Source organism: Apteryx mantelli, chromosome 26, assembly GCF_036417845.1.
Source record: "Apteryx mantelli isolate bAptMan1 chromosome 26, bAptMan1.hap1, whole genome shotgun sequence".
Taxonomy (NCBI): Eukaryota; Metazoa; Chordata; class Aves; order Apterygiformes; family Apterygidae; genus Apteryx; species Apteryx mantelli.
Genome location: NC_090003.1, coordinates 8,747,095 through 8,774,191, shown reverse-complemented (window position 1 = coordinate 8,774,191; position 27,097 = coordinate 8,747,095). Strand labels below are relative to the sequence as shown.

Below are 27,097 nucleotides of genomic sequence, written 5' to 3'. Positions count from 1 at the left end.
TCCTGTTTATGGCAAATACTTTAGGAACTGTATCAATTTATAAATGACTGACACATGAGATCCCAAAATAGACTTCCTGAGCCCTCAGCGAAGGCTTGCCGTGGAGCATCTGCTCTGTTCTGCGTATCGCAGACCTCTCCTAAGGAGCATTGGAAGGGGTTGCAGATGCGCGGCGTGCTGGCCCGTCATCCCATGGCGCTTCTTGTGGCAACGTGCCATTTTAAAAGCAGTTGTTGCTGACAAATGCTGCTCAAGTTAATGTTGAGGGATATTTGAAATGGGTGCTTGGTTATTACTGCAGGATATTCTGGGCTTTGAACGATAGTAGCCAGATGCCAGCCATTGTGTCGGCTCAAAGCCACCAAAAAAAACGGTGAGTTACTTCCACAGCAGCACTACTGTCATTACTGGATTTGCATAACGACTGTGCAGTGGCATGAGGAGCCTGAAAATGATTATAGCAGTCCGCAGGTGGACACTTACACTGGCAGCCCTCTGCTTCTTGAACACAGTATCTGGGGAAAGAGCTGTGGCCATTATATGAGCGAATATCGTACCATGATATATATATATAAAAATTTGTTTAACTCATACAGGCTTTGTTTTTAATGGAGCTGCTCTTAGGTCAGACTGTCCAATTGCACGAATTGCCCCATTTACCTTTTCTGCATGTATAAAAACAAAAGCGTGACTATTTTGTTACACTTCAGCAGCTTCACGGTTAGCCGACCTTTCAAACCCTGGAAATCCTGTTTCTTGGGACGCTGGGCTGAAAAGATCTCTCTGTCTCAAAGGCTTGTTGGATGGAAAGCCATGTGGATTTGTCAGCTGGGTGCTATAGTACCAGTTTGACTGTGCAACATGGGTTGTTTTGGTCATGACAACTTTCTGCTTTTGAAAACCCAAGCCAACATCTTTATTAGAAAAAAATATATTACAGTGACAGCAGGGAGGAGAATTCCCTTAAGTTGGGAAATGCAAATTTCTTTTCTGATGAACCTTTGAATGTTTGTGCGAGAGAAGTCCTTGTTCCCTTAACTGCTGTGACCTTCACAAGACTTGTTTGATGGTGCTGAACTTGAAACCCCTGGGGTTCTAGGAAGAAGTAGGTCCTAATTCGTGTTTGCAGTAGAAAGCCCAAGCCTGGCTGGGCTGACAGGCACCTCTGAGTGTTTTTTTCTCAGAATCCACACGTACCCTACAGAAGGATTAGATTTTTGTTTGCTCTCTCATCTTCCTAATTAAAAACTAAGCCAGTTTTAAGGTTTTACCTATTCTGCACCTTGGCAATTGGTCCTGCGACTGGAACAGAGCCTAACAGAGGGTGTTGTGTTAGTGTGATGTGTATGGATGCTGTGCCAGGAGGGATCTGGCAGCTCTACCACACCATGCTGTATACATAACCCATGTGTGCACGCTCTCCTCGCTTGCTTATGTTGCCTCCCACTGTTGCAGGACAGAACAACACATGCAAAATGACAGGCCCTGTGTACCAGGGAGATACACGGGCTTCCTTCTGCTGTGGCTTAATAACTCCATTTTCTTTAATTTTTGTAGTAACGGTTATGTTTCTTGTTTCTTCAACGCCACTAAAGCCCTGGTCCTGCAGATGAGGTTCGTGGGCCAGGCCCTGCCCTTCTGGCTCCCAAACGAGTTGTGGTGGCGGGATCCAAACGGGAAGTTTTAGAGCTCAGAGATAGTTTGGGTATCTGACCGCAGAATGGCACCTGGACAATTTTTCTGTAGCTATAAATAAATGCTGAATAAATGAGAAATGGATTTTCTTTAAGCCTTCCAGAAAAATCACTTCTCGGTTGCGACAAGCATGAAAAGTGTCAGCCCCGAAGGTAATGGGGAGAGGAGGGGGGACTGCAGCCTATTGTAAGCAAGGGCTTAGACGGAAACTCTCAGCTCAGCCAGACCTATCACTTTTTGGGCTCCCCGCTGGGATAAGCAGGATCTGTAGGCACCATCACCAAATCCAGGCTCTGTTTCCAGCAGAGGGAGTAGCTTTTTTCCCCACAGAGGCCTGGAGTTTTCTTTGGGGGAAATGCAGTGGCGCGTTTTCAAGTCGCGCTTAAAGTGCAAGTTCAGCTCGAAAGCCCCCAGCTCGAGATCTGTAATTAAGGCTGAAATTGTGTCAGTGGAAGGAGTCAATGAATTCTTCCCCCCCCCGCCCCCTTTTTTTTCCTCTCCTATTGTATTATTTTACCAGTCATTTGCTTGAAGTCTCTTGGCTGCCTCAGGGCACGTAAAAGTCGGTTTTGAAGCTGGGGAGATGGCCGTAATGAAACCGCGAGCTGCCTTTGTTTCGGAGTAAGTAATTTGGCAGGTAGCGCTTGCCTTGCGGCCGAGGAGAGAGTTCCCATCCCTCGCGCACGTCCTCCTCCTGCTCACGAGGCTTTTGTGGGTAGATTTTTCCGTCCAGGCGAGCGGTATTGTATTTTTGACGACAAAGCCTGGGCAAGGCACGGGACTGCGGCTTGTGGGTGTTTGTGGGGATTTTGCCTGTTAAAGCAGAGGCTGTTCTGGCTTTTGGCCTCCTCGGATTTCAGCGGGAGTTTGCCTTGGACGTAACCCTCCCGTATTCCTATTCCTTTGCTCGTTAGCTTTTTGTGACTTTTCCCCGTCCATGAATAGGTGCCTTGTTCCTTACCGCGGGCGCATGGCCTTGCCGAGGAAGGGCTTATGCTATGCTCCTGTTTTCTCCCCTTGGGCAGTGCTTCCTTATTTCCTGGTACATCCGGCTGAGATTTGTTAGGTCACGGGTTTTTCCCCCGAGGAAAAACGGTGCAGGTTGGCTTTTCTGAAAACCCTTACTTTTCTCTAGGTTTGCTCCTACTTTCTGTTCCCTGGGCTGAAAAATGCAGACGTACCCTTGACGAGTTGGTTTTCTATTTAGGGAGATGTGATTTTTGGAGGGGGGGGGGCTGTTTTTTGCTTAGAATCTTTCTGTGTATCTCACATAAACTATTCCTATCTAATTTGGTTTTGGCCTGGTTGAAACCTGCTTGGAATTGAGAACGAGCCTGAAATTGCAGTAATTTGGGGAAGCATAGAAGAGCTTTGCCTGTGTCAAGTCTTATCTTCCTGGGCTCTCTTAAGAGAAACTCAATTCAAATTATTGCACAGCTCATTTGTTCCCTCCACTACTGGGTTCAGATGAAGTGGAGGAGTGTTGATTCTCCCCTGTAAAATAGATGTCACTGTGCTTGTGGATCATTTCCATTGTATACAGGCCTGTCCAATTATTGTCATCCTTTGTTTGCAGCTGCAGGAATTTCGGGATGCGGCATAAGAAATGAGCCTCCTGTATCTTCTGCATCTTGATTAGGAGCGATAGCTTGCGGGTTTGCTCTTTTTCGTCGTGGCAAAGCTTGGGAGCTTTTCTTCCCCTGTTCAACCAAAACTTCCACGCAAGTATCCTAGGACTTTTGTTCTTGCTGTGCAGAGCAAACCGATGCTTGGAGGCTCCTATCAGTCGTGTACAAATGCAAGTTTGAAAAACCAAAAGGGCTTTCAGGTGTCTGAATGGCAAATGGGAGCATAGTTTTTTTTCCTCTGTGATCACTGTGTGCACAGTGATGCTTGATTAACTTCATGGTTTGGTTATAGCCTAGCAGTTTCTGTGGTCTAGATATGTTGAACCAGTCCCTGTGCTGTCTGGGCCGTGTGGGTAATGGCTCTGCCTGCGCTGGGATGCAAGGCTGTGATGGCTCTTCTACGTGTGCTTCATCTTGTGCACTTCAAAAATGACTCAAGGAAAAAAACAAAAAAACAAACAAAAAACCCAACAACTTCCATTCGCAGCAAACTGATCGTGATGTCTCTGAAACTTTCCTGATGGAGTCGTCCCCTTTATAAACCTCAGGCCTCATGCAATAGCAGACTTCGCTGCTCGCAGAATGGTACGTGCAGCTTTTCTCTGAGAGCTTGTAAATAGGGTTGAATTATTGAAGCAGAATTTCCCTTGTTCAAGGGTGAGTTGTTGTTGTTAACTGAACATGCCTTGGCTTGTGAGAGTGAGGGAAGGGTTTGAGGGGAAACTAGCTTCTGCTTTGACCCTGAATCTTGTGCCTTTCCAGCCTGTACTTTGCAGATCTCTCCCACCAGCCTTTAGGTGTTTGCATTAGCTCTAAAGCTGCTGTTTAAGGGAGATCATGCAATAATAGTTATAAAAGTGGCTTTTTGCTGAGATCTGCTTCTGAGCCAGCAGTTCTCAGACTTGAGACGTGCTCTCACAGTGTGAGCGGGTTTATCGGTGAGACATGAAAAGCCCCAAGATAATTCTGTGCTCATCCGTGTACAGGGAAGACGCAGTGGCTGTTTGGGCTGGTAACCCCACAGACCCAGCTCTGCCCTCCCCTCTCTCCCCTCATCTCTGGAGAAGCTTGTAGATAAATGTGAGATTCAGATCCATGGGAATTCAGTGGCTCAACGCAACACGGTGGGATAATGCAAATCATCTTTGAAGAGTGCAAGTTGCAGGATCATATTCTGGTTGCGGGTTGACCTTGCATGAAAAATGCATGTGATGTTTGATCACAGGACTTGGTCTAAATTTAAAGAACTGCATTAACAATGACATATGCTGTTCCAGTAATGCTTTCAGGAGAGTTTTTACAAACTCTGGGGTGTTTCTTGCGGAAATTCCTGTTGAGAGCTTGCCTCAAGGCTGCAGTGGAAATAGGGAAGTTTGAGATGAACTGGTGCTGAGAGGACTTTCTCGTGGGGTGTGATCGTTGCGATACTGAGCGCGTTTGTGAGCTGTTAGGAGCATCGTGGACACCAGAACTGACACCCTCAGTTAGGACTAGATTTCCCAATGGATGCTGAACACAGCTCAAGTTTAAGCCAGCCCTTGGTGCCTTGGTTTTCCCCCCCGAAAAGCCTGTCACTTGCCTGGAAGCTGAGAGCGTGCTGATGGGTAGGCAGGTTGGGTGAACGCTAGGCTTGAGCAGGATGACTGAGCTGATATGGTGGTATGAACACAGCCAACGGGAGCTGCTGGGTGCCAAATAGTTGCGTGGATTTGTCCGTGAAGGATTTTGCAAGTGCCCCAGCCAGCGAAAGCCTAATGGATCAGGTTGTAATGCTTGTGCAGTGTGGGCCTTAGCTCTTCAAGCCTTTTGCATTGAGAAGGATTCACAACCTTAATTCCAAGTGAAAGGAAGCTGGGATTCCAGCTAACGCCAGTCTTTTTCCCGTTCTTCCAGGATCTTGGGGAATTGTCAGTGGTTCGAAGCAACTCTGAAATGCACCATGCTAAAAGGCTGTTGTTCCCATTGAGCAATGTGTCTGAGGAAAGGTCTTCAGAAAGAGACTATAAATAGCGGAGCCTTTCAGCTTCTGAAAACTCATTTCCATTAACTGAAAGCAGGCACTAAGGAAGGGCTGTTATCTGGAGTTCTGGGTAGCAATGCTGTGCTGCCTTTTTTTTTTCTTTTAATTAAAACAAGATTGCAAAAGTGCAAGTTACGTTTCATCCATATGCGGGAGGGGGGAACCCTATATTTGGCAAGGTGCTGTGAACACCTTTGGGAAGATGAGTCAAAGCATTTTGCGTTTTACAGGATCAGCCCCATCTGGAAGGGGCCAGGCCTGCAAACCTTGAACAAACACGGTCTGGTTATCAAGTCTCATTACAAACTGATGTTTGCATTAAAAAAAAAAAAAAAAACCCTTAAAGTTTGTTCTTCAGCATGTCTGCTGCATCTCTTTTAGTCCTTTATAACGGAGTCCTTCATGTCCGTGTCTCTCTGTTCAGCAGGAAAAACGCCGTTAGCAGGTAAAAGCTGGGACTCCTGCAGCTCTCCCTCTGTGGATACTCTTTGCAATAGGTCATCGTGCTGTCACAGCCCTAATATATGAGCGTTTACACCAGCTAGGAAGAGCAAGTCCACCATCCCCCTGGTGCGGCCTCAAGCAGTTACATTCAGCCTTTTTATCATAGAAATAAAAATGACAATGACAGCAGAAAATGGCCGTTCTCTCTGGAGCTGGGCTAAGCTCTCTACTTCAAAGGTACTTTTATAGCATCCCTGGAGTCTCCAATAAAGGACGCCTGCTCTGAAAGGCTGGCTTCTCTCCTTGAGAGCTAGGGAGCGTGTGTCTTAAGGGGTAATATTTACAGCATTAAAGGGCTCCAGGGAAATGGGAGTAAGAGTTCCAGCTTACTTCTTTTCCTTTTATTTCTCGAACCATGCAGGCATGTTTGCCTCTGGTTGCCATTTTGGGTCACAGGAGTGGATTTTAGCGCTCTTGGCTTGATTGCCAGGCGTGCCAAGAGCTCATGACACCCGGCATTTGTGTGCATCATCTCCAAAGCTTGAGCCGAAAGCTTTCGCTGGGAGGTACGACTCTGTTGCGACTTGAGGACAGACTTTCCTAGATGACACCTATTTAAAATGCTCCACTTCCTATGCAAGTGATTTTTTTTTTGGCAGTATAATCTAATATTCCTTGTCCTAGCCATAGACTTCCAAAATAGCAGCGTTTTAAACATGTTTTATTAGGTCCCTTAAAATTATTGGCACTTGACTCTTGAAGAAGGTCCTGTCTCAAGAGATCTGTTTGGTGCTGGAATAGGGCCATTCACCAGCTGCAGTTTCTCTGACTCACTGTGAAGATAAAAGCTGGCAAATGGGACTCGCTACCATCTTTCCTCGGACGGATGGCTGCAAAACGGAGCGTTTCCTGTGGCTGAGTTCAATGCAAGGTGCCTTGTCTGCCAGTGAGCTTAGTTTCTACACCCACTGCCCCCGAACTAAAAAGCTGAGATTGTGCTTTTAGTGTAAATCTGTACGGTTGACTCTGTTAAACCTTCCCTGCATTTACCCCTTCTCCTGTAGGCACTGGTGGCCTGTTTGGAAGAGGTGGAAGAAGAATCGGTGTTCAAGAAACTGCTGGGCAAAGTGAAGGACGAGCAGAGTCTGGATGCTCAAACCCTTGTGTCTTTCTTGAAGCTGTTTCAAGACACGAATCCCAGGCTAAAAGCAGCGCTCTTGGAGAGGGACCTGGATGGTGGAGAAGCCCTGCAGCACACAGGTAGAGAAGTGGGTACAGCCTCTGGCAAAGCGGGTGTGTAAATGCGTAGGCAAAGCAGGTCTTCCAAAACCTGTTCTTGTCCCCCTGGCAGGCTGCAGTGCTTTAGCGTTTTGTTCAGGCCCTGTATCCTCGTGATATGTAGTAGGCTTATTGCGTGCTTGCCAAGATCCTGGAGCATTTCCATCCCACGGCAGTGGGGTTGTGGGAAGCACGGGGCTCCTGGGAGTGTTCTCTAGCCATCGCTACCAGATCGATGGCTGTGCAGCTGGTGTGGGTCAGAGCGCAGCTGTGCCTCAGGATTGAAAGCTCCTTTCTTGCTCAAGTCTGACACAAAGCAGTGGCCTTGCAAACCTGGTGTTAACCTCCAGCTTGCTTTATGGCTTTGTGCTCTGTTAGATAAATGAGACGTTTTTCTTTCATAGAGTTTAAAGAGAATAGTAAAGTGTTTTTTTTCTCTGCTGCTTGTGCTTGGGATGAGCTTCGCTATTCACTTAGATCTTTCACAAAGTCTCACTCGCTTCAGGAGCCTGTCAGTTCCTTCAAACTGACTTGTTTCTTCTTGTGTTTCTGAATCTTTTTTTCCCCCCAGAGAGCGCACAAGAGAAAAAGACCCTGGCTGCTCTTCTACTGGATTGCAGGGAAGAGCTTATCCAGAGCGTAACACAGCTGAGCCCCATTGTAGAGTTCCTGGAAACAGCAGAAGAGGGATTCCTGACTGCCTTGGAGAAACGGGTAACAAATCTGAAATAAGGAAAGCTCTGTATGTGTGAGGGGTGTGAGTGTGTGTCTGCAAGGCACCTTTTCACCACGTGGTTTGCCAAGCGATGTGCTAGCCTCGCCTGGTGATTGCCTTCTGCCCTTTGCACAGCCCAGACTGCACATGTTAGTTGTTTCGGGTCCTTCTCTTTTGGACTGCGGGAATATTGAAAGCCGAACTGCAAAGGTAACCTCGAGATCAGGATGAGCACCGCCTAGCGTTGTGCCAAATGCTCCTGCTAGCTGAGCCTGGGGCAGAGGAGACGCCTAGCATTCCTTGTAGGATCTGAAAACTGTATTTTTGCGAGTGTCGAGAAGGCGTGGGGCTCTGTGTTACAGCTTAGTTTCCACAGAGCCATTAAAACCTCTGTGCAGCCTGCTGCCTGCCAGGTAGATGGTACAAGCTCAGTCATCGTCTTACCTTTCAGATAACTCTCCGAGGATTTCTTTTCTTTAACTCTGGGCACACGGTTGCCTATAAGCGTACCACATCCACTGACGCTTTTTTTTTTGATGTGTCGAATGCAGCGCTTGGCGGGGGGAACTAATGCTTTCCTGTAAGCAATTGTGTTAGGTATGCTGATTTTTCAGAAGGCATAGAGGACAAAATATTGTGTATCATCCGCTTTCTTTTGTGTTCTGGGGGGGGCTGCCTATGCTGCTGATACTTGCAAGGTGCCCTGGCCTGCTGCTTTCGGTACACAGCTTGCAGACCTTCTGTCCTACTTTGTCATGTCACTTTTTTCCACTGTCCCACCCCCCCCAGCACAAGATTATAGCAAGTGGAAAGTACTGTTGTGCTCAGTGGCATGAATGATGTCTGCTTTCTGTCTGAGTGAGTCTGACTGGAAGCCACGATAGGAGGGCTAAAAAACTCTGCCCTTCTTAGGGCCCTCCTACAATGACAAAGCTTCCAACGTGGAGCAGCTCCGAGTCTGAAAGCAGCTCGTTGTAGGACCCGAGAAGGTGCCACCAGCAGAAGCATCCACCTTGCCCTTATGGGCTGAAGGTGTGACTAGTGTTTGATAAATTTTTTCCCTCTGAAAGAAGAATGACTGAGCCTGGAATGGGAATGTGCGAGGAAAGAGAAGTGTGAATGCAGCAAAGGATTCAGCATCTACTGGGGATATTGCGGCTGTCAGCAGAGATCCATTAGGGGGGTGCCTGGAGCCGAGCTCTTAGCCATGAAAATTGCATCAGCAGTGGAAAGATTAAAATTTTTCATATATGCCTGTTCATGTCGCCGCATGGCCTTTGCTTTTAAAAGCTGAACATTTTCCCTAAACTGTCTTTTTTGTCTTTGTGAAATTAGATATTTAAAATACAGGCCTGTTCTGTCTCCCTTTCTTTTGGAAAAAGGAAAAACAAACAAAACCCTTCTGCCACCATAATTCTGCCTCTTGGGCATAGGATCCAGCCTTTAATTACATGATCATACACTACTGTGTTCATGGGACTCCTGCCTTGTTTGGTAAAGGGGTAGTTATTCAGTATTTCTTTTTATCCTCGTCGGTCGGTGTACGCTCCCGAACTGCGTTTGCTGCAGAGCCTCCAAACCCTGCTCTGAATACAAAATCCTTCTGCTCTCTATGGATTCCCTTCGTGCTCTTTGTCTTAGCACACAGGTACCAGACAAATAAATGAACGTACCTTGGGAACGCTCGGATGAGGCACAGCTCTTCCTCTGCTGTGCACAGGGAGGTGAGGCACAGGAAATTAAGGCTGAAATTGCCAAGAGTAGACTGACCTTGAGCTGCCTTTTTTTTTTTTTTTAAGATTTGGCTTATTTCCCCCACTGATAAGTGGAAAAGTGCTTAATTATTTCAAAGGAGTTAAGCTGATTGAAACGGTGGGCCTGTGGCATACGTGCAGTTGAGATCTTGCTGTCTCGGGTGGAGTGCCAGGAAAATGTACATGGAATTAGCAGCCACTTCTGAAGGTTTCATCTTACCTCATTCATCCAGCATCGCATAAGAATGCTGGGCCAGCAAAGATAGCATCTAGTTCTCCAAGGTTTCTCAAATATGAGACTTTCCTTTTTCTTTTTGTATTCACAGCCTCATTAGCTACATATTTATTCAGCAAGAGAAGCGTGAGTCTTGCAAGTAACAGCCTTTTTTCTAGGCAACTAGAATTTTTCCTGTGCCTGGTCCAAGCTGTGCATGGAGCAAATCTGTTTTTCTGTGGGTGAAAAACAGTATGTGGTGTGTTGTGAAGCCCCTTTGTAAATCTGCGGCTTTGTGGGGGACTCTAATACCTGGAATTCATACGTTTTGGGTGCTTAACTTGGAGGCTTTACTAGTGTTTTTTTAATGTAGAGAGATAGGGTAGAGAATTTGGGGTTGGCTTGGTTTTTTTTTTTCTTCCCCTTAAGTAAGAACTTGCAATCTTGCATAAAATAGAAGAGCATTTGACACCCTCGTGCAGGGTGACCCATGGCTTAGGTCTTTGGCAGAGCTTGGAGCTACCAGGCCACAGTATGTCCCTGGACCCGGAGCTGACAGAGTAGCTGATAAGAACCGCTGACCTTTTCTTCTCTTCAGACCCTCTTCCAGAGGGGGCTTTTTGCCTGACCGCTGGCTGGCTGAGCTATATGCTGACATCTTGGGGCTTTAGAGCATTGGGACTCAGCGATGAACGCTGTTTGAAGTAAGGCAGTGCTCTTAAGTGACTACAGACCTTTCCGCTCTGGTTTCCCAGCCTGTCTCACCCCACCTTTCTATTCCTGCTTTGCAAGGGTAGTTCCCACTTCTCTCTCATGCCCGTCCCTCTATTTCCATGCTTCTGTCCAACTTGCATGCCCCAACTCCTGTTATCTTTCCCTCTTTGCTTTCGTTCCTTTGTCTCCTTCTCCCGGGCTGCCCTCCCCATGTTTTGGCTCCAGTGCCTAGGTGGTTTGATGCTCACATTAAACTGCCTCAGAGGTAGGAAACAGGTTAATGACAGCATGAGCAACACTATCTGCTGTTGCAGGAGGAGCCTGAACCGTACATGCTGGGGGGATGGAGAAGCCCTGCTGCGTGCGGAAGGGGAGATTTTTCCTGATCGTCTCTCCTGGGTGTTGTCAAAATGGCAGTGCTGTATTCCCCCACTGCCTCGCTGCCAGGGCTATCGTTTCTGTGCTTGTCAAAGTGTAGCGCAGAAACTTGCCTGGGAACATTAATAGGTTATATTATAAATTCTCCAGGAGGATGCGGTTCTTGTTGCCCTTTTGTGATATCTTGAAAGGTGACTTCAGATGGAGTGATCAAGAGTCAGTTCAGTGTGAATTAAATGGAAGGATATGCAAACAAGTTCACTAACACAGTTTTGCCTATAAAAGGACAGTTTTAGAAATGAGAGGAACTAATTAATGAGATCAGCTGCTCTGAAGAGCTCAGGAGGAGCTGCTGGATTTTTCTTTTATGTTAAAGGTAGGAGAACTATCTGAAGTTTGCATCCTCAACAAGAGGGGAGAATTTGTAGGAAAGGGTTACCAACTGGAGTGAATGAATAGCTCAAAGAGGAGTATTAGGAATCTATTAGAGAACCTGCAAGGAAAGGATGAAGCGGCTGACGGACAAAGAAACGTATTTCAGAGGTTCAAAAATGCAGGGATGAAGTGAGACTTGCCGCAGGTCAAGCTGTTAGGCAACACAAAATGTATTAAGACACGTAACAAACGCTTATTTGATCAGGTAAAGAAAAAGGGTAATGAAAGAAGAGGACCCACAAACTCAACCAGGGCCTTTTGAGAAGGATGATTGTACAGAGCCCAGGGACAAATCCAGGAGAGCTCTGGCACTGCGACAAGGAAATGGAAATTTGCTGCAGTTGAAGTGAGACCACAACTCAAAAGTGCGAAGGGGGCACTCGCTAATCTCTACCCAGCAAACTGGAAGAGCTGATGCATGTGCTTATGAGACAAACGGCGAGGTTTATTACTGTATTTTTTCAAACTGGGGGCAGCCCCTGCAGTTGGTGAGCAGGGCACATACAGGAAAGGGAAGCGGTGGTCCGGGCAGCTGGGGCTAGGGGTGCACTAGAATATGCTTTGGAACAAGCTGGAAGGTGCATATATTTGAAGCACTGCATGTAAACAAGAAATGGGATAAAATGTAACAAGGGTGTTCAAGCAGATTGTTTCTGCCTGACCTGGTATCTCTATTTGATGAGATAAAAATGGGATTTAGTGCCTCAATCTAGACTTGAGCGAAGCATTTGAATTTCATGTGGGGAAATTGTTAAACTAGAGGAAGCGGTGGTATTAAAAAAAGGTTGTAGCTAATGGGGAGATAACGACAGGTTGTGTTGAAAGCAGGTCTATCAAGTTGGAACAAGGTTGGTAGGGGGATTCACAGTTCTTTGCACTTGTTTAATGTTATCATTAATGTTATTGCCACAGAAATATCAAAACATGCTAGCAAAATTTGCTGAGGAGCAAAACCGGGAGCAATTGTTCACATGGAGGAGGATCTGCTAATGGAAGAAGAATTATATAACTGGACAACTAAAATAGTGAGAACTGAATGATATGGTAGTATAAAGTGAAGGGCATGCATTTAGATACAGTGACAAGAACTAAGAATAAGACTTCATCTGAAATACTGTATTCATTCTAGCCTTGTTCAGAAAAGATGAATTCATACTGAAGTAGAGACAGATTTGCAATAGTAAGATCAGGAGAATGGAGAAACTATTTTACAAGAAAAGCTGCCTTATTTAGACAAGTAAAATGAAGACTGAGAGGGAATATGATCACTCTCTTGTAAAGAAATTGGAGAAGAAGGGTGGGATAAACACCTCAGAGAGTTTAGAAGAGCTTTTTAAGCTGAAAGATAATGTTGGCATAAGAACAAATGGGTATACGCTGGCCATGAATAAATTTAAACTGGAAATTAGAAGAATCAACAGGGGAATGAGACAGTGGAAGAGCTTGCCAATCAGAGGAAAGGGAGCAAAAATGTAACTAGTTTTAGGACAGATCTTAATAATTTTATTAGTGGGATTGTATAGTGTAGTGCCTATGACAGCAGGGAACTGCACCGCCGACCTACAGAGTTTCTGCCAGTCCTACATTTTAAATGCTTGGGAACGCAGTTTTTGCAGAGAGCAGGTCAACCCCTATTTGTGAACTTGTAGGAGCTTCCTGTTTATGTAGGTTTGTTGTTTTGTTTCTGTGGGTTTTTTTGTTTATTTTTAGATGCGCTTTTTTTTTAAATACACTTGAGTGTCTACTTCTGTGACCCCCCCCCCCCCTTAGTCCCTGTGAAGGCTGGATCTCTTTACTGGCTGTGCTGGGGAGGTTTCAAACTGGCATACTAGAGCTTTTCCAACCTACGGTGATTGCATCTCGCATATGAAATGTCTTCTATGTCCAAGTCATAGAAATAATAACTCAATAGGGTGCTCATTTAAATAACAAGATTTTTTTTTCTTTCCACTCCTCTCTTTCTATGACAAGCAGAAAAATGGGGGAGAGGAAGGGAAGAGACTGCCAATTGAAAAGAGTTTATTAAAAATATTAAATGAAAAATTGTTCTGAACCTTGTCTTTAAGTCTTTTTTTGCTTCCTTTGAAAAAAATGTTTTCTGTTTGTCAACTAAGAGGTTGACTTGATGGAAGAACTCGCTAGGGTAGTTTTCAGGGGGACTGATGTCAGATGTATCTGGGACGTGTTTAGATGTTCTAGTAACTAGCACCCCGTAACACCTCCCAGTTTAAATTAATGGAAGCAGTGGGTATGGGTTTACTGCAGTATTGTGCAATATAATACTGTTCCTGTTTCTCTGGGGTAATTCAGGTCTAGGAGTTTGTAGGAAGTTTTCACAGACAGTTTCTTGGCTGTTTCTCTGTGTTGCAGATAGTTCTGGATTGCTGTGAAGGCAGCTCTCACAGGGAAGCCATGGAGAATCTGCTCAAGAAGGTGGATGAAGAGAAAACCCTGAAAGCTGAAAGTTTGGTCAAACTCCTTGGGGCTGTGAAAGGATCATTTCCTGGTCTCCACCTTCTGCTAGACAACTTGGTGGCAAGAGCAACTGTCTCTGATGGCAAAGGTATCTATACACTAAACTCTGGAGATCTAGGGCACTCGGCTCAGAGAATTGCCAGGAAGTTTGGATGCTTGTCCAGATTGCAGTGTGCTCTTGCAATCTTGCTTTCATATAGGGGAATGGGACAGCCATTTTATGCAAACAAAAATGTTCTGGGATCAATGGGATAAGAGAATGCGCCAGCAAGAAGGCCCCTGCTTTGTAATGAAACATGGTGTTGGATGGAAGCCTGTTGGGCTCCTTAATTGAACTGAAACTGATAGTATAGAAACTAGGATGTCCCATGTGGAAAATGGGAGAACTGTTCCCTCCCATGTCAAAGTGCAAGTAGCTGTTCAGTTTTGAGTCCCTTACAAACACACATACTGCTGTGTTTGATAAATAGAACAGGTTTTGCATAATAAACTCTTTACAGGTGAAAACATCTTTCTGAACTTCATTTGATGCATTGGTGATATTAACTCATGGTAGAGATGCTTCCTGGCTTAGGAAACAAATACCTAATACTTCCCAAACTCCCAAATGTCTTGACATTGAATACAGGCATGCCATGCCTCGCTGCTGTCCTTGTGAGTTCCTTTTCGTGACTAAGGGAGATGAAGTGTCTCCCAAGCTTAGCTATATCTTATGAAGATGATTTCTGAGGGCACTTCATCACCATTTTGGCCTCCTATGGGAATTACTAGTGAGGTGAGGAACTCCTTTTTTTCCATTAGCCCCTTGCCCTGTAGTTTCCATTAATGTTAAGTGGTGGGATGTTACCCAGGTGGCTCAGTGGCTTTAATCTGTTCGGTGCCAAGATGATGTCTGGACTGTGCTCTTCTCCTGGATCCAGGCAGCGTTTGTCTGCATCGTGATCTGTTGAGGCTGTTGGTCTCCCCTGTGGACCAGGGTGTGCTGATAGGAGTCCCACACTTAGTGTCCCCTTTAGACATCCTTATCTTGGACAGGTAGTTCACCCCTTATTTCTGGTGGGGTTTTATTGCTTGTTCCCTGCCTCTGATGGCTCAGAGGCTCTGAGTCCCCATCTCTCAATTACGGGACACCATTGCAAGTTTTGGGTGGGCTTAGGCACGCCTCTGAGCAATTCAGGTAGTGGCAATTTTCACCGGCTCTGAAGTTGCTTAAAAATTAAAAACTGGATTAACATGCAGTGAAATGTAAATGAGTGTTTAATAGAAAGCAAAACTGTGCTCATAATGCTGATAACTTCCTCTGTAGCCAACATTCCCGACAGGCAGTTTGCTTTGTCATTTGTTAAGCACGATTGCTTTCTTGAAACACCAGGCTCCCAACATGGTTAATTATCTAGTGGTAATACCCATTCCAAGGAGGAGCATTCCTTAATTACACAGAATTGAATCTCCTTGAATTGAAGCTTGAGTAAACAGAAGCACAAATATTTCTTATCAAAGAAATGAAGAGGGAGGTTAAGATTTGGGCCCCTGACAGCAGCCTCTGCCAGCTGAAGGGCTCTGCCTGTGCCGTAGTGCTAACGGAGAGGAGCGCATCTTGTGCAACAGTGGCGGGCTACGCTGTGGTTGTTGGGCTCACCTTGGTAGGACAGCCATTATAAGAGTGCATTTGTAACAACTGAAATTTGTGCAATGAAATTGGAAATGTTCAAATGGGAAAAGGGGAAAAATATATTCATTTGTAAACTGTCCCCCTGATCTGCGTGGGGCTCATCCAAATCATAGTCTAAACTCTACAGAGCTAAACTGCTTAATGGGGCTCCCTTAATTTCTCCCAGGGACTAGACCCATGTGTCCTCACGAAGTATTTGTCCAGGGAATTTCTTTCATATTTGCTCAAAATCTTCCTTTGATTATTTCATGGACTGCCGTTTACCTCCTTCGCCACCTTGGAGAGCTTTCTCTTATTTGGCACCGTGTGTATTCTAGGTCCCAGGGACTTTATTTTCCTTTAACCAAGCTGTGTGTTTAGCTGCTTTCCTCCTAAGTAGTGCTGTGCGAATAATTGATCTTTCTGTTTGGTGCTGAACCAAAATGATTCAAAGACCTAAGCACACAAATGAAAAATGCACACAGATGTCTTAGATGAACAACAGTTTTGTATTTTGGTTTCTTCTACAAAAGCAAAAAACATAACCTCCCATCTTCTCTTCCAATTTTGTAACTCCAACCCTGAAAAAATATTATTTTTAGATTTGTTTGGCAATTTCCAATTTTATTTATCAACTAATTTGGGGATAAGCAAAATCATATATATTTTTGCTACACAGTGTATTTTCCCAAGTCTCTTCAACACCCTGAATAACACTATTGCTCCTTCTTGAATTAGTCACGCTTCTCATTGTGTTCTGATACTGTGGTGTCTAAAAAGGATTGTGGTGTGACTTTGGATTCATTCTTTCTCAGTTCCACTAGGGCAGACCCAGCTTAGAATTAAATTTGGGAGGGAGGAATGAGGTTAAAGTTGCTGCTTTTCTCTGTGTGAGGGAAAGAAGGTGTTAGTGCCACTTTGCAATCAAAAGTCTGGTTTGTGTTGCCTTAACGTTTTCACAGAAGACAACTCAGCCCCCTCAATTCTTGATTATCTTGGACCATCTGGGTGTTTGTCAAATGTTAGTGCATTTGATAATTATACACTGCTGAGGAAGTGTGTGTTGCAGAGCTCCTTCATAGAGTGTATCAAAGACTCTACCTTATTGACCACGGTCTCTTTTGATGAAACTACAATTTGTAGTCAGTAACAGGGTTTCTTTGCTGCCAGGACGTCAAAAGAGGCTGAAGAACCTCTCAGGGTGCTGTCGTCACAGACAAGACCACACATTTACCTGCCGTCCTTGGCTAAAACCTGAGACTTTCTCCTCCTGGGCTCAGGCTTGGACTGAGACTTTGAAGATATTTGGATTCTCTGAAGGAAGCAAGAGATGTATTTCTGTGGAGACGGAGGATATTCTGTATTGTCTTTATTTGATTAGAATAAGTTTTGAATGAGTGATATTCCTTGGCTCAAAGAGTCTGAAGTGCCTGTGGCACCGTTCTGACTTTGTTACGCAGCCAACCCAGTGCAATACCCACTGTTTCATTCTCCGGGCTCTGCCAACAAAATGCCTTGCCTGACTCCCTATTCTCAGCACAACATTAGTGAGACATCTCACACTTGGTCTGCAGCCTTCTTGCAGCCTCCTCCTCTGAGAAGGCTCTTGTTTGCCTCAGTCTGCAGTAGTTTCATGATCTAGACCAGTGCTGACAAGAACTGGAAAGTATTTGTTGTGCTTACCTGTGCCTGAATGTGAAACCAGGTGTCCTGAGTGTAAGGCTATTTTAGTGAGAACTGGCTGTCATGGCATTTTCAGTTCCCCCTTAGCTCTGAGCAGCAGGAGCCCTTTGGGAAGACATCGCATGTTGAGTTCTTATATTCATTTGCTTTCATTAAGCCAAATGGAGCCTGGAGGATTATGGGGCCAAACTGTTGAGACGATATCAAGAAAACTTTGCCGCGCTTCTCACAGATACTCAGACGCTGCTGCAAGGGATCTCTGCTGCACAGAACCTAGCTCCTGGTGAGAGAGAGGTAAGCAGGGGTGTGTGTGTGTGTGTGTGTGTGTGTGTGTGTTAAAATACTGAGCTCTTATCCCTGATCTGTGAGCACGATGTCCTAGGGACTTGATTTACTAGCTGTCGTGGCAGGGTTTTGGGGCAGTTCTCTCCCACAGGACTCAGGTTAATGACTCCTTAGCATCCTGCAGCAGGAGTAAAGCAAAATAAAGTAACATGCATGAAGCCAAAAATCAGCAAGTAAGAATGGCTGATTTCAGGACGGAGAGAGATCTTCACGTTCTGGAGTGAGCCAAAGAGGTGGCCGATGCATCTCTACAAAGGGCTAGACTTTGAAGTGGTCATCGCTTGAATCATATCGTGAGCTAGGCCTTCGGTGGGGCCAGGAGTTGGGAGAGGTTGGGTCTGAGGTGAGCCAAGGGGTCTTGGCTGGCGTATGGCTGGGCAGATGGATGGAGGTCCCTCATTAGTGCCTTGCTGCTGGTCTTTTGAAGGTAATGGAACAGATTGTGAAGTGCGAGACTGGCTCAGGTGGTTTCGTCTCGCTGGCGTCTGCGGCGCTTGACGAACAGTCTCTGTCAGTGTCTGCCATTTGGCAGCTGCTCTTGGCTGTGCGAGAGGCTGAATTTCCACTGAACGTACTCATGGAGGAGATCCAGAAAGAACCGGGCGCAGACTTTTTCTTCCAAGCAGGTAACTATCTCAGCCTCTGGGCCAGACTGTTTTTGTCCTTGGCGATCTCCCTTCCTGAGCCATCTCCCTTCTCCAAGTGCCATCAAAAGGGTGCTCGCTCATACCTCTTCCTTTCAGCTGTAGATCTTGCAGATCCTTTCATGCTCTCTTCTTTGGCTGCTGGAAATGCTTTCCCCACAGACCCCACCTGGCACTCGTTTCATACTTTATTTTTTCCCCAGTGTATCTCAAAACCTGCATTCCCTGTGAAATGAACAGTTGATCAGACACTGGATAAACACCTTCATCTACAAACGTGGCTGCTTTTTTGAGAGCTCTTTTTGGGGCCCTGTGTTTTACAGGGGTTCTTAAGGTTTTATAATGAGCAAATCTTTTGAGAGCTGGGAGGACACCTGGCTGCTCCTGAACTTTTTTCCTCTGTAGCTGCCATCCTGTTTTTTCTGTGCTAAAATCCAGCTTGAGAGAGTTCTTGAGGCTGAAGACCCATCAGACTGAAAACATGGCTTAAATGGGAGGTCTGTGTGTGCAGCTTTTACCCTGCCGTCCTCAGAGCCTTGACCGGTGGCTGAGTTTCCCTGCCAGCTTTGAGCATTTATAATCACATTTTCCTATTTTGAAACCTAAACTGTCCTTTTCCCTCCCATAATTGTAGAAATCTCACCAAAGAGGGATGCTTGCATTGATGGGCCCTATAGTAAAAGGGATGGAGGCTGTGCAGAAGTCTGTTATACATGTGCTAATCCTGTTGTCTCTGTGTGCTGGGATGCAAAGCTGGGATGCACCTGATTATGTTCAAATACCTGTGGCATAGCTGTCTCTATCCAAATTCTTCTTCTCCATCCTCTCTAGTCAATGCAGGAAAATCACTTCCAGCACACAGTTCATTTGACTGGTGGTTTTTTTATATGGCTGTTGTAGCATGAGGTGAATTGTGCCTAGAAGTGCCTGTTTCTCTGCACATGACTAAGTCAAAATGAGATGTCTGAAGTTGGGGGAGAGAAGAAATCCTGCCCCGGAGGAGTGGGATGGGTCCTGGGAGAATCATACCTGCTTTCTGAAATTGTTAGTGTCTCTTTCAGTAATGTCCTCTGGCAAACCTGATCTTCCCACCCAAAACTGGACAAATATTGCAAAGAGGTCTGCTAGATTTTTACCTGATTTTATGCTGGATGATGTCAGTGCTGCAATTAGTGTAACCAAAACTTGCCCTCAGTTGTCCATCTTTTCCTGTTCCCCAGAGAAGGCACTTCTGTTCAGCTTCAGGAGTGAGCAGACAGAGTAACAAAACTAAGGTCTTTAGGCTTTCCTTGGCTTTTGTGTTTTTTAAATGCCTTTTCTTTTTTTTCCTCCCCTCATTAGTGGCCACCAGTGAAAGCACAGCTATTGAGATCATACTGCGTCACAGCAAGCTGATCTCAGAGGCCATCAAGCAGCGAGCAGACCTGGAAGGCTTGGCTCCAGGGGAAGCAGGACTCACAGAAGCAGTAAAGGAGGTATGAGGGGATGACGCAGTGCATACCCTCAGCTGCCCTCGGGTCTGGTGTGGACTTTCTGTAACTTTTTAAATCCTGAAATACTCTCAGTTCATGCAGTTATAAACTAGCATGTATGTGAATGGAAGGGCATGGACCTGTATAGAATAGGATTTCTTCTCTGGTTTCTCAAAGCAGGTTCCCAGACCTTCCCTACTCTTCAGAGCCCAAGTCCTCTATCATGTGACGCTCTCTTCTTTTTACTTCTCTAGCTGCTGAGTATTTCTGCTCAAAAAGAGAGCTCAGAAGCCTCCTTGAAAGCGGCTCTGAGTACAGTGCAAGAGAAGTCCGTTCCAGCCATCAAGATCTGTCAGCTGCTATGCAACGTTCATGAGTCTTTCCCGGATCTACAGCCAGTGATGCAGGAGCTAGGGCATGTGGGTAAGAAATGCACAGACTTTGATCCTTGCATAAGCTTTTAAATTCGTTTATGGGAGTCTTGGGCAATTTGAGTTGTAGAGGAACTCGGTGTCCTGGAGGTCTGAGATAATCTCACAGAACTGCTCCCTTGCCAGGTGTTTGGGTTGTACTTATGAGAGGATTCACAAGGGTGATCTCTGGGTCCAAGCATTGGATGCTTTTTCTGCTGCTACAATGCACCAGATACAGGTTTGTACATTACAAAGGTCATAGAGACCAAAAATGACCACATACTGGTATTCTTTAACTGTTTTCACGATTCTCCAGCCCAGACTTTGCTCTGGAGATATTTTAACAGCTTAGTCACATAATTTGTATGAATGTTGTCTTATTTTTCAGAATTTAGATCCTTAACATGAGGGGTTTCTTTGTCTCCTCTTGTTTGCATACTTTTGAATCTGCATCAATTTGTACTCATATTATAATCTGACCATATCTATGTGTGTGTGGATACTTCACAGTCTGATTGCAGAAAGCTTACATCTGAGCACGCTTCTCTTGTGGAAAGGTGACAGTCCTGTAGCACAGTGACAGTGCTCTTTGAAGTCCCAGACTATGTTTTGAGTCAACTTTCTCACTGTGCCTTAATTTGGCCTTGCTATATATACACTTTGCAGGGCAAATGGTTCCCTCTGAGGGTCCCACAGCTGTGGGGGAATGTTACATACTGTACCAGTTTGGCAAAGGTATGAGCGAAACAAATGCGGATAGCAATTTGGTGAACTCTAGAAACAAATGCATAGCAATAACCATGTGTGAGACACTGCCCTGAGCTGTGGGATGCTTTCCAGCTGAGCTAAATTGTAGCTCTGCATTTGTCATTTGAAGGAAAGATGCTTAATAGAATTTGGTACTTTAATGAAAAAGATAACGGGGAGCCGGGAAACTATTGGAGGGTTTGCATCCTTTTAAAAAAAGATGCCCACATACACTTGCCCACATACATTTTCATGGCATCCTGTTTCCCAGTATACTCAGGTACAGATTCTTTGGACTGCAGAGTCCACTGGGATGTATGCAGTCGTCTTTTTTTTCCATCAAAGAACAGATACTGGTTCAGCTCAATCCATTCCTATTTGCTCATGGTGCCAAAGCTGCTTAGCTCATGGCAGAGTATGGAAATACTAGCAGATTTTTAGGTAGTCTGAGTAAGCAGCTTGTTATTAATGTCTTGTCTTTTTTTTGAGGGGGTAGGAAGCTTACGTGTTTTGTCCAAAAACTTGGGCCTGGACTATGATCAGTTTTCGTAAATGAGCATAAGCCTTCTGGCTTTGAAACTTGCTGTCATTTCATGTCCTTCAGTTGACAAGCTAAGGAGATATTCCCTGTGTCCTGGGAAGGGACAGAGGGAGTTACTGTTCATTAGTTTGCCTTCATCCTTGAGCAACTGGGAAACAGGTTGGTAGAAGTGATCAGGTTATTCAGAACAACGCATGTTCAGAGGAAACTAAGGATCGGGCTTGTTATTCTAGTTGTAGAGCTTCAAGGGAATAGCACATGCTCTCCTCACCTTTCTTTGACTTTATACATATTATATGGCCTTAATAGTCTCCCTGAGAGATCTTCTATGCTGTAGAGCCAGTATTCACATCCAGTTCAGATCTAGATCCCCTCTTCTAACTGGAGAAGAGGTGCCACCCATCCAAATGGCTCCTTTGGCTGGCCATGGCTCTAATGAGGGTATTCAGACAAAAGGTGATTTCTTCCTTTCTACTATTTCTTCTCTGTCCCCTGGTGAAGCTGCAGTTACCTGCATTTCTTCCCTTGACCCTGTCTGACCATGAGATGTGCCAGAGCTTGTAACACAGAATGGCTGATGCCCTGGGGACTCCAGTGGAAGCAAGGCAGCAAAAATTGTATGGGTTCATGAATGTGTTGCACACCTTAGTTCCTGGACACCTTGCAAGGCTTACCAGCAAGGCACCTGGGGAGTCAGCTAAACTGCTCTGGCAGATGCCTGCTTCTCTGGCACCAATATCAAAGAGAGCAGACTGCTGTTACTAAGTGTCTTTGCAGGGCTTCAAGCCAAAGAGGTGTTGAGACAAAATCAAGCAAGAAACAACATCAAAACCAAGAGCCCTGGAAAACTGTATTTACCTGGCCAAAACATATATTTTGTATGAAGTATATAGAGGAGGGTTGCCAGTGACCAACCCTTTTTTGGCATCCTACAGAGCTTTAAATCAAGCTTCCATATCTTAATTTCTAGGCTAGCCTCAGCTCTGAAATTGCTGCTTACCAGCCCTGAATGTTGCAGGTCGCTTCATGGATCAACAGTCGTGTGGCTCTTGGCGTGAGATATGAATAATAACTGAGGGTCTTTTGAAGAATGTGAGCTTCCCCTTTAAACAGATGAACGCTTGTATTTCTGAAGGATGTATGTGCAACATGGAGGTTCATACTGTTTGCATTTCCAGTGTTTTACATCTCTACAACAGCTAAATAAATAATTATCCAATACCTAATGCAGGTGATCTGAATCACTCAGAAAGCACCAGAACTCCTCATGGAGGAAACTGTCTGCATCTACCCCCACCCATGGTCAGCATCATCAAAGTGATGGGTTGGTTTCTTTGGTGGAAGGTACAAAACCATGTTGATTGGCTCTTCCTCATGTCACTTCTGTAGTTGGAGCACTTTCATTGTTGGCAGCAAGTGTGTGCAATGATGAGGTTTGGCGATTTCCACTATTTCCGCAGCCTCGTCACTAACCGGCTGCTTTCAAAGTCTCTGTAAGGTCTAAGCGCACATGTTGTAGCTAGTTAGGTTCATGAGTCCCTGAAATTGTTAAATTGAAGGGTCTGTAAGCAAAATGCCATCCTTCCCTATGAAGAAGTTTAGTCACAGATGCCTCCACACAGGTTGGCAACTATTTGAATGACCTTCAACACAAGGTAGATGCAAAGGGGTAGCTGGAATTTTCTTCCAGCTTAGAAGCTGAAAAAGTGGGAAACAAGATGGTCATACCTCAAGAGATGTTATGCTGATGGAGTCTAGTATCTACCATGCTTTTCAGTGAGAGTAGGGCAGCCACCAGGATTACAGACTCTGTAGACAGAAGAAAAAGCTCAGTAATATGCCCCATAATTAACAGCAGACTCCCCCCCCCCCCCCCCCCAGTGCTGGATGTCTTTGCCACTAGAGAGCACAAAGTGAAACGGAGTGCCAGAGTCTCAGAGGATCCCATAATCAGGAATTCCCATCTGATGTGTTTCTGGTGTATGTTTACCCTCAGGCTCCATGTGCTCTCAGGAGGCTCAGCCAGGGGCACAGCCAAGGCAGTTCTGTTTCTGTCAGGCTAAGTTCCTGTCTCAAACTTCATGTGCAATCACCTCTTCAGTCAGGTATTATTTCTCTCATGAACACTCAGATCCACCTCCAAGCTTCCTGCATCTCTGAGTACAGGAGCTTACTGGATAAGGTCCCTTGCTAGATGCTGCTCTAACAAGGTACAAAATGTGGTCTTCCCCATAGGAGGAGTTCTGCTTTTCCCAGAGCCATATATTCCAACAAAGCTTTCTCGATTAATTCTTAAAGTATTCTTGATGCGTTTACGGTGTGCTTAAACTGCTGGTAACTGACAGGCAGAGAGGAGGTTGTAGCCTTTTCAACAATGAGATTGTCTTTCTCAGAAACTGGGTTTCTGGACTGGGAAAGAGGCTCTGGGTGCTATGGTTCCTAGTCCTTTAAGCCATGGCTTGAAGGCACATGCGCACTTGGGTCCTATGCATCCTTGCCTTGACAAATAACACTGCAAAAACATTTCCACGTGATTGTTCTGCGCATGTATCCATCGAAGATGGAAGATATCTTGAAGATCCATTTGACTCTAAAGTCACTGTTCTTGTGGTGCTTCAAGCAGCTTTACCCAGCTGTATATTTCTTGTGTTTCTGAACAGTGCTATCGCAGGTGTAAGAGCATGAGGACTGTGTGCGAACTCTTGGCCCGTTGGAGTCCGTGGCAAAACTCCTTTTCACTTCAGCGTGACTCAGATTCTACCCATGTTGCCATGGCAGTTCTTCTGGGCATTTCCTTTCCCAGTTTCCTTGGTGTTCATATCTTCATCCACGTTCATTCCGCCAAGCAAGATGAGTCTTTTCAGAGTTCAACATTTCTGGGAGGTGGTCTTTGTTTAGATCAGAAAAACTTGCAGTGTTGGTTATAGGGATGTGGAGGTGAAAGATGTGAATTAGTATCTCGACAGAGGGCAAACAGGAAAGTAGTCTTTATTACTGTCTATCTTTTCTCCCTTGACATGTTCTGCGGTTGGTGTGTCACCACTTGATATCATAAGGTTTCAAAGTCAGCAGTCTGTTAAAACATGGCAACTGGTTTCTAGTTGTTTGGAAATTCAGAGCAATATCACTCTGCAGGAGGGAGGGCACTTTACTGAGCTCTTCCCAGAGCTAAGAAAGGAGAAATGAAGTTTTGCAAGCACAGGCTGAATTTCCTGTGCCTTGGCAAAAATGAGAAGTCTGCACTGGTTTCCATGGCCACACAATTGCATGGTTCTCATTATAGCAAAGAAGCCAAATATATCTGTTTGTATTTTGATTTCTTCCATACGTGCATTCCCTGTGGGTCTCTTCTGTAGACTGAGCTCCTAGGTGAATTTTCCAGCTTGTGCGTTTTGAGATGATGGCGTTACAGGGACTCAGAAAAGCATTAGACTTTGTAAGAAGTGAAGGTAATGAGCAATTTAAAATACCTCAGGGCCCTAACCAGAAGACTCAAAAGGGTCGTAGCAAGATTATGTGTTCTCTTTGAAAGAGTTTGCGTTTGAAAAGCGTTCCTAAGATTTCTTGTAATTAATGGATGGATATCCACTCTCAGTGGCAGGCTTAGTGAGACTATCATACCTGAGGCCCAGATCTTCAAACATTTAAGCATGGCCATAACTTCACGTGTCTGAGCAGGAGGCAGACACTTGAAAGCGACAGTTCCTTTCATTGCCTAGGTGAGGAGTGAGTTCTCATTGCCTAGGTGCGTTCTTTGGAAGATCTGGCCCTGGCTCTTGTCATATAATCCAGCCCCTGATGCACGTGGGTGCTTTTGATGGAAAAAATTCAAGGCTCACTTTTCCACGCCTTGTACCATGTGTTTCTGTGGCCACTTCCGCACCGTGAGAGCAATGTGCTGCCATTCTGGTGGGACAGTGTGCCCGATGCGTGTCCATCCTCGTGGTGCCGGTAGTGCAATGGGAGGGCTCCCTGTGTAGGAGCATTCAGGAGTTAGGAGACCAGGGAGGCTGGTGACCGATATTCCTGTTCAGCACTGAAAAAGGAGGTCCTTTTTACACAGGGCTCCTGACTGAGGGAAGCGGGGAGAAACCTGGGATCAGGAAGTGGAAGGTGAACAGTGAATCCCAGGTGGAAGCTCTGGACAAAGAGGAGGACAAGGCAGGAGGTGCTGGGGCCAAGGCAGTGAAAGAACCCCAAGAGAAAGCTGCTTCCAAGAAGAGTTTTGTCTGCAAAGCCTGTGATAAGAGCTTCCACTTCTACTGCCGCCTAAAGGTGCACATGAAACGTTGTCGGGTGGCCAGAGGAAAGCAAATCCAGTGTAAAGAGTGCAATGAAGTCAAAACAACAAAGAAGGAGCTCGAGAAGCATCAGCTGGAGGCCCATGGGGCAGTGGGGGCAGCCAAGAAGAAGAAGAAGCGGCTCCCCGTGACATGTGACATCTGTGGCCGAGAGTTTGCTCATGCCTCAGGTAGGGTTAGTGATAGCAGGCTGGGAGCGGGAATGTTTGCTCTAGGATCCTATGGACTTGTGTGTGCGTGTGGGGGGGGGCAGCCAGGACAGTTTATAACATGATGGTCTGAAATCTTGCCCTCCTCCCCGCAGCTCTGTGAGTGCCGTGCATGGGAGAAACACAGCTCAGCTCATTTCTCCTGCCCCACTGAGCACAACCGCTTTCTGATTAGTTCTTCCATAATTGGTTTTCCACATGGCTCATCAAGGAAAAGTGGGGCTACTGGCAAATTTAAAAGCCTCCAAAAATAATCATGCTGCTCCAGTTCTTCTGCTGATTTAGCAGTACCCGTAACAAGAGTCCAGGCCTTCCACCCTATGGCTGGCTCACAGTGCCATAGTGCAGCGCTGCCTAAGGGGGCTCTGGGCTTTCCCTGCTGGGTAAATCTGTCCCCTCTCAACAGGAGGTGCTTTTCTAGCAGGGTCAGGCAGGGCTGGGACTGTGTCCCTGTGCAGGGCATTAATGCCGCGTTGGTGTCCTGCCCGCTCCTCCTCCAGGAATGCAGTACCACAAGCTGACGGAGCACTTCGATGAGAAGCCTTTCTCCTGCGAAGAGTGCGGGGCCAAGTTTGCAGCCAACTCCACGCTGAAGAACCACCTCCGGCTCCACACCGGCGACCGTCCCTTCATGTGCAAGCACTGTCTCATGACCTTCATGCAAGCCTCGGCCCTCGCCTACCACACCAAGAAGAAGCACTCTGAGGGTGAGCCTTCCCTGTGGGCCGGTGGAGCCTGGTGCCGTGGCTAGACAACAGGGCATGGCTTGCTCTGTCCACCCCTTCCTACCCTGCTTTTTTCATCTGTTTCTCTGGCAGCTGACTGCTTTGTCAGCCTTCCCCATCCTTTGCGGGAGCCCTTGGCAGCAGTCTGCTCACAGATTGTCTTAACTTGTATGTTTTCAGCTGCTCTCCTAGCTCATTCCCTGCTCTGCCTCTCCCCCATCCTGCTGCTCCCCCATCCCACCTTTCCAGGTTCTCCCATTAGCCACCCAGTTAGCTTTTTGCTCCCAGTTAAGTGGATCTGCCCCTTTCTCTGCCTTCCTTGTTTGCTTCTTGACTAGCTCCACTCTGTCCCCTCACCTCTAAGCTCTTGCTCTGTGAACAAAGTGCTGCTTCTTTCTTTGGTCAACCTGCTTTCTGATCTCTCCCTCTTGTGGAAACTCTTCTACCTGCCTGGCTGGTCCTTTGCCTACCTTAGTGCTGCTAAGCAGTTTTCACACCAGCCTGCTATTCCCCTGCTCAAGTGCACTGGAGAGCCTGCCTTCCGCTTCCTTAGGAGAAATGCCAAGGGCTTGTTTGTGTGGCAGTGCTCTGCAGCCTGTTCTGCATTTCCCTCTTG

The 27,097-nt window shown here is 45.9% G+C and overlaps 1 protein-coding gene across 6 annotated transcripts in view; it reads left to right on the top strand.

Annotated features, from left to right (window-relative positions):
• ZBTB40 (zinc finger and BTB domain containing 40) overlaps window positions 1–27,097 on the top strand; it is a 41,833-nt gene that overhangs the window by 9,614 nt on the left and 5,122 nt on the right. For 5 of the 6 annotated variants that reach the window (XM_067311095.1, XM_067311096.1, XM_067311094.1 and 2 more), the window contains exons 4-12: window positions 6,852–7,047; window positions 7,637–7,779; window positions 13,646–13,838; window positions 17,242–17,378; window positions 17,857–18,055; window positions 19,415–19,548; window positions 19,800–19,968; window positions 25,310–25,717; window positions 26,257–26,463. In XM_067311095.1, the coding sequence (XP_067167196.1) occupies window positions 6,852–7,047; window positions 7,637–7,779; window positions 13,646–13,838; window positions 17,242–17,378; window positions 17,857–18,055; window positions 19,415–19,548; window positions 19,800–19,968; window positions 25,310–25,717; window positions 26,257–26,463 (1,786 nt within the window). The remainder of the gene's footprint in view (window positions 1–6,851; window positions 7,048–7,636; window positions 7,780–13,645; window positions 13,839–17,241; window positions 17,379–17,856; window positions 18,056–19,414; window positions 19,549–19,799; window positions 19,969–25,309; window positions 25,718–26,256; window positions 26,464–27,097) is intronic. The other variant, XM_067311099.1, reaches the window with a different exon arrangement.